This window comes from Juglans regia, chromosome 1 (genome assembly GCF_001411555.2).
Source record: "Juglans regia cultivar Chandler chromosome 1, Walnut 2.0, whole genome shotgun sequence".
NCBI lineage: Eukaryota > Viridiplantae > Streptophyta > Magnoliopsida > Fagales > Juglandaceae > Juglans > Juglans regia.
The window spans coordinates 9,037,635-9,044,285 of NC_049901.1; the positions used below are offsets into that span (position 1 = coordinate 9,037,635).

The window sequence follows — 6,651 nt, forward strand, 5'->3', positions numbered from 1 at the left end:
GTAATGTCTTTTCTTGGTCATCAATTAGGGTATTTTCCAAAACTTAACGCGCACGTCGAAAGATCCGCCGAAAGGGGATTGCAACTAGACAAAACATCCCCCAGCTGATAGTACTTACAAAAATATGGTGGGAATAGATGATGATCTTTGTGCTGCTAGTGCTTAAGTTTGGTTTAGAAGCAACGTTTTCCAGAAGCAGCAAAATTCTGGAGGTCAAAGTATAATGAATTGAGATGCATGCAAACTTTTCTACACGTTTTTATGACCAAGGCATTGTGTCTATTGTATCTTGGAGTCAAAAGAACATCCCTTCCGGTGGGCTCATGCCCTTGTCATGAAAGGCTCGGCTAAGATCGTGTCCAAAAAGACCAACCCACTCATGGAAACGTCCACGACTGCCATCCATCCACTTGGCAACTCATACTTGAATGGCCCAACTGTAGTGAGAAAGTAAGACTTTTGAAGAAGACTTCCGCATTAAAAGCTAGCTGAGTTGTCGTTTCCGTATTAAGAACAACTCTGTTTCAAATGCAGTATGCATGGAGAGTGTGTTAAACTTAAACCAACGGGGAACCCACCGGACCCCTAGAATCGTTATTGATCCTCTTTAGACAAAGGAATAGTACGAAAGTATCGAAAGCAATGAATTGTCTTTTTTTGGTAATTGAAATGTTCCCTGACGATCAGCAGTACCCTGACCAGTATCTAGCCCTGCCCTAAAATTTAAGGTCGATAAGGGTGCGTCACTGCCGATGAGAATATTTATATAAATATATATATATATATATATTGTGTATAATTTAAAAAAAAGTGAATAATACGAAATACATGCACGTAAAAAAATCATTACTCTTTGTTTGTATAATATATACTGGAGTACCATGCAGTAGTCTCCTCCCTTGGATTTTTGTATTTCGAACCATGCAATAATCTGTTTGACTAGTCGGTGGCCGACTAATCTTATTAATTAATCCCAAAGTTTGAAAATAACTAAGTGCATGCATGTTTCAGTTTAGTGGGGCTATTATAAGAAAAACGGAATTTTATGGTCATTTAATTGCGATGAAAAGATTATTTATGATCAAAATAGATTTATTTTAATTATAAATAATTATTTTATTAGAATTAACTGACTATAAATAAATAATTTTCTTATAGTGGAGCCGGAAAAAATAAGAAAGAAGATCCACCCTGATGAAATGCAAGCTCTAGGGGGCTAACGGTTGGACAATACGTCCCATGACTCAAGAGGCGTAAAATGGTTCGAATTATAAAAGAAATAAAGAAGTGCAACAGTGCGCGATCGATCGGCCGTCTGGCCATTCCAACTTGACGTTTAATCCAAAATTCCTTGTACAAAGCCAAAATTGACGGGCCCTGCTGGGCTTTTTTTTTGTTGCATTGTTAATATGGTCAATACAACAACTGTCCAAGAAACAATCTTTGTCCTTGTTTTTCAGTCTAAAGACACAAAAAATAGTCCCCAACGACCATATATATATATATATAGAGCCCTGGCCTTGACCCGAAGAGTTAACGAAAAACCGTCTTCTTGTAATATAATATATTTTGATCCGAACCCATGCCAGTATTGAAATAAGTACTGCGTGAGTTTTGTTTCGTTAGATCAGATCTAATTTAATCCAAGAAGGAGATGTATAAATGAACACAGGAGTAACAGTACCACTAGTACATAATAATTGAACCTCCAAATCTTAGTTCTTCAGACTTCAGAGTTGGATTTTACTATTTCCTATCTTTTGCAGGCCGGTCAAAACTCAGAACTGGACACTTGCGTCCTTCCAAAAAAGTTAGCAGACTCTGTTAAGTTCAAGGTTGTTAAAAAAAACACACTCGGGCCGCGTTCTTTCAAAGATCAAACCCTATAAAACCCTTACACCACCACCTTCCCAAACCCCCCCTCTCGATCCCGAGCTCTCTCTCTCTCTCTCTCTCTCTCTCTCTCTCTCAAAGCTGCAGCATATATATTTTAACCACGCTAGCTATAATGTGCCAGCAAACTTCTGTCCCCAGCAAATGCGATTCAGACTCTGCTTGTAAACTTCCCCTAATGAAGGAAGCAGAGCAGGAGAACATACTTACCACCCCATTAATCTGCAGCCCAATAATATCACAAGAAGGTCGAAAAAGGGCGCTACCGGACCGAACCACCTGGAAACAACCACAGAAAAGCTGCCATCTATCCCTTGCAGTCGCAGAAGTCATTTCCATAGCCAAAATAGCTCTCCCCATGATGCTGACAGGCCTTTTGCTTTATTCTCGCTCAATGATTTCCATGCTCTTCCTCGGCCGCCTAGGTGATCTCGCCTTAGCCGGTGGTTCCCTCGCTGTTGGCTTCGCCAACATCACCGGCTACTCTATTCTCTCTGGCCTAGCCATGGGGATGGAACCCATTTGTGGCCAAGCTTTTGGTGCCAAAAAACACACTCTCCTCGGCCTCTCCCTGCAGAGAACAGTGCTTTTGCTGGGCTTAATATCAATACCTATTTCTCTTCTCTGGTTAAACATGCAGAAAATTCTTCTCTTTTGTGGTCAAGATGAGATTATTGCCAGACAAGCACAAACATATCTTCTCTATTCTCTCCCTGACCTCTTATCTCAATCACTTTTACACCCATTACGCATTTATCTTCGAACGCAATCCATAACTCTGCCTCTAACATTTTGCGCCACTCTCTCAATTGTCCTTCATATACCCATAAACTACCTTCTCGTTTCACATCTTAATTTAGGAATCAAAGGCGTTGCTCTTAGCGGTGTTTGGACTAACTTCAATCTTGTAGGCTCTCTAATCCTCTACATCCTTATCTCTGGCCTCCACAGGAAAACTTGGGGAGGTTTTTCAATGGAGTGCTTTAAAGAATGGAGATCTTTATTAAGTTTGGCCGTTGCAAGCTGCATTTCAGTCTGTCTCGAGTGGTGGTGGTATGAGATCATGATTTTGCTATGCGGGTTGCTGTGGAACCCCAGAGCAACGGTGGCTTCCATGGGCATCCTAATCCAAACCACAGCGCTAATCTACATATTCCCTTCATCGCTAAGCTTCAGCGTATCCACAAGAGTTGGCAATGAACTAGGTGCAAAAAATCCAAGAAAAGCAAAGCTGGCCGCCATTGTTGGCCTCTCTTGCAGCTTCATATTGGGACTTTTGGCACTGGTTTTCACAATGATGGTAAGGAACGGTTGGGCTACCATGTTCACCCGGGACAAAGACATATTGACATTGACATCAATGGTTTTGCCGATAATCGGGCTGTGTGAGCTCGGAAACTGTCCGCAAACAACAGGCTGCGGAGTGCTGAGAGGGACAGCAAGGCCAAAAGTAGGAGCGAACATCAACCTGGGGTGCTTTTACCTTGTGGGAACGCCGGTTGCAGTGGGGCTGGCTTTCTACGCTGGATTAGACTTCCGGGGGCTGTGGTTGGGGCTTTTGGCAGCGCAGGGCTCGTGCGCCGCTACCATGTTGGTGGTAATCAGTCTAACCGATTGGGATTTAGAAGCCAAGAGAGCAGAGGAGCTGATCACCGGGGCTGTCGGTGTTGATCATGACAGCCAAGATCAGGTGGAGGAACAGAAGCCTCTCAAAGCTGAAATCAAGGAAGATTTTTCAATTTTATCTGGGGATTTAAACCAAGCTAATAACTTACTTGTTTAACTTTACTTCTGTTTTTGTTTTTATTTTTGGTATTGTCCTATGAGTGCTGCTACACTCACCGCTCCCAGCTACCGCTGGGAGCTACCGTTAGTTATAGGATTTTATTTTTTATCTTTTCATATATGCTGTACATGGCGGGAGCATGAGAAACGTCATTGCTACTGCCAAACCCCAATTCTCAGTGCATGGCTGTTCAAAATTTTTGTAGTACAAACAAATTGAAAGGATACTTTATTTCCTGATGCAAAATTCTTTCAGGGTCTCAATATGATCTTTCTTTTTGTTTTTCTCTGTGAAACTTGGTTTAGGTGAGAAATAAAAAAAAAAAAAAAGGCTGAGAGGAGTTAATTAAATGGAAAATGCTGTTCTTCCAGTTGGCAGCTCTTTCTGCTGAATTTTTTTATTTTTTTAAAAAAATATTTAAAAGTGTCAAAAAAATATATGTATAAAAAAAAACAAAAAAAAAATATCCAAAATACACTAACGAGAGTTCCCAATAATAGCTAGCACCCTAATTAAATATAGTTAATCAAGGAAAAAATGCACAATTTTCAACAAATTAAGCACGACCCCATCGGCTATATATATCAAGGCTAACTCACTGTATAAGCTAGCAGTCCAGCGCAACATAATTAAAATCAGAAGCGATATATAAAATAGGTTCTATAAAAATAAGCGCGCATGCACACGTATTAACATAAATTCGTATGATAAATTTGATCTATTTTATAATTAAAATAGTTTAACAATCTAATTTATCATATCAAATTATATAAGTTGTTAATTTACTTTTATACCATCTCTTGTCATTTTAATAGCTTTGACTTAAGTAATTCGCGTTGCCAAACCATGTCGCGAGTTCAAAAAAAGAAACGCGATTCCCTAGCAAAAAATGTTGGAAAATGCTAGATATGTTCGATTGGTAGAACAAAGTAGATATGACAGAGAATCAACTTTTGCGAAATCGCCTTATATTTTTTAGGGTCCATACTCGATTACAACGTCTAGTTCAATGTTATACTTCATCGCGCGATCTGATCAACTTTGGAAGCTGCTTGGAGGTCATTTAATTACTGTTTTAGCTATGTTGATTATTCATCTACTTGGAAAAATCTAATTTAATATTTTTAGTTTAAAAAATTTATAGTAACCTATAAATGAATTAATGATATTATACGTACTGCATGCAGAGTCATATCTATGAACTTGTACTAATTCTTCATTTAGTAATTAGCTAGTGTCTATAGTTTTTCTGCCATATCTATTAATAATCATCTGTAAGGTCGTATTAATTAAATGCACTAAAATATAAAGAAGCTACCAAATAGAAAAAATTCTAAAAAATTATATACGTTATTTTCATTAACTAATTTTGATTATTCTCACACATTGCACAAATTCACATTAACTAATATTTACGTCAATGACCAAAGCGAAGTATCCTGCATGGCTATAATTACCATGGAAGTAATTATTACTTACCATGCATATATGTTAACCTAGTTAAAAAATTTAACCTAGTTATTTCCTTTTTTTAAGTCTCGTTTGGGTACTCAAGAGAAAACTCTAAAAATTACTCCGATGGTTAAGATCCATGGACCACGCGTATTGTAATCCTATATATGCCCGGATGAAGAAATTGATCAGGGATTTATAGTCATGCTCATTGAGGTATTATTAGACCTCGCTTGTATGTTGAGTTGAGTTGAGTTGATTTAAGTTATGTATAAATAGTAGTGAATTGAGATAGTAGAGTGAGTTTTGTGATATCCACCTAAGATGAGTTTAAATGTGTTTAGATGTTAAAATGAGACGTTTAAATATATTTATGAGAAATTAAAAAAAGTTATGGGTCCTGTATATAAAGAGGTGTTGAGTTGAAAAAAGTTACGGATCCCACGTGTAAAGAGGTCTTGAGTTGAGTGATGTTTAATGATTTATGAGTTGTATATTTAGATGTTAGGTTAGACTTAAAATTAAACTCAACTCAGATCAATTGAAATGCATCCACGTTCGAAATGATCAGGATGGTTGTGTTTTGATAGTGAAGTATTCTCAAATATTCTATAAATAGTAATAATAAAATAATAATAATAAGTAAATAAATAATAATAAGATATTCTCAAAATATATAAACCAGAAAAGGCATTCATAATTTCGTGCCCCTTTCCTGAACCAAAACCGTCTAGTGATTGGAAAAGGGCATCAAAATGTCCCATCACGAAGGAATCAAAGATTAAGCTTAGGTAATTTTTTTTTATTATAATCCATTTCGAATTATATATAGTACCACGTCCACTCTTCCAATATTCCAACTTTTAGGTTTGTGTTTTACCATATTATAATAATATGAGGGATCACTAAGATTAATTACAATTAAACTTAATAAAATTTTAAAAGTAAATAATATAAAAAAGAGATTTTATTTAGAGCCTTACATATTTTAATTGTCTTAAACTTGATATATATTTGAGGGTTTAAAGTAAAGATCAGATCCATCATGTATGCATGTTACACGTATATTGGTTGAACCCCTAAAGTTCACAATAATTGTCGGATGCCTTTGCATCTATATATTGTGGTTCGTTAGATTATAAATTTATTTTTAGTATAAAATATATATAACGTACTATATGAAATCATATAAATTTATGAATTTTTTTTTATGAGATATTCTTGTAACTGCAATACTTTTCTCTAAATTAATTAATGACTTGGTGATCTCTTTTTGCTGTCAGTGAGTGCGCGCCAATCCTGTCTTACTATATAGTTGATATTCCAACCTTTTTATTAACAATTTTTGCTAATTTTTGCTGATCTCCGCGCGGTATGTTTCCCACAAGAATAACTTAATTATATATATGTTCTTCTTTTTCCAAGCAACTTAAACGTGTGTGTGTGATCGATCTAGCTTTATACCCTGGATGACTGAGCTCCTTGGAATCTCTTTGCCAATATATGGCCGAAAGGAAATA

General features: G+C 36.7%; 1 protein-coding gene across 1 annotated transcript; it reads left to right on the plus strand.

Moving 5' to 3' along the window:
• The first annotated feature begins 1,982 nt into the window (after positions 1–1,982).
• LOC108998511 (protein DETOXIFICATION 49-like) lies at positions 1,983–3,851 on the plus strand. The gene has a single exon (XM_035694789.1). The coding sequence runs from the start codon at positions 2,009–2,011 to the stop codon at positions 3,674–3,676; it is 1,668 nt and encodes a 555-aa protein (XP_035550682.1). The 5' UTR covers positions 1,983–2,008; the 3' UTR covers positions 3,677–3,851.
• The last annotated feature ends 2,800 nt before the right edge of the window (positions 3,852–6,651 follow it).

Excerpts from the sequence above, each read along its gene's own strand:
- LOC108998511 (XM_035694789.1), top strand. The coding sequence starts at position 2,009 with ATGTGCCAGCAAACTTCTGTCCCCAGCAAATGCGATTCAGACTCTGCT.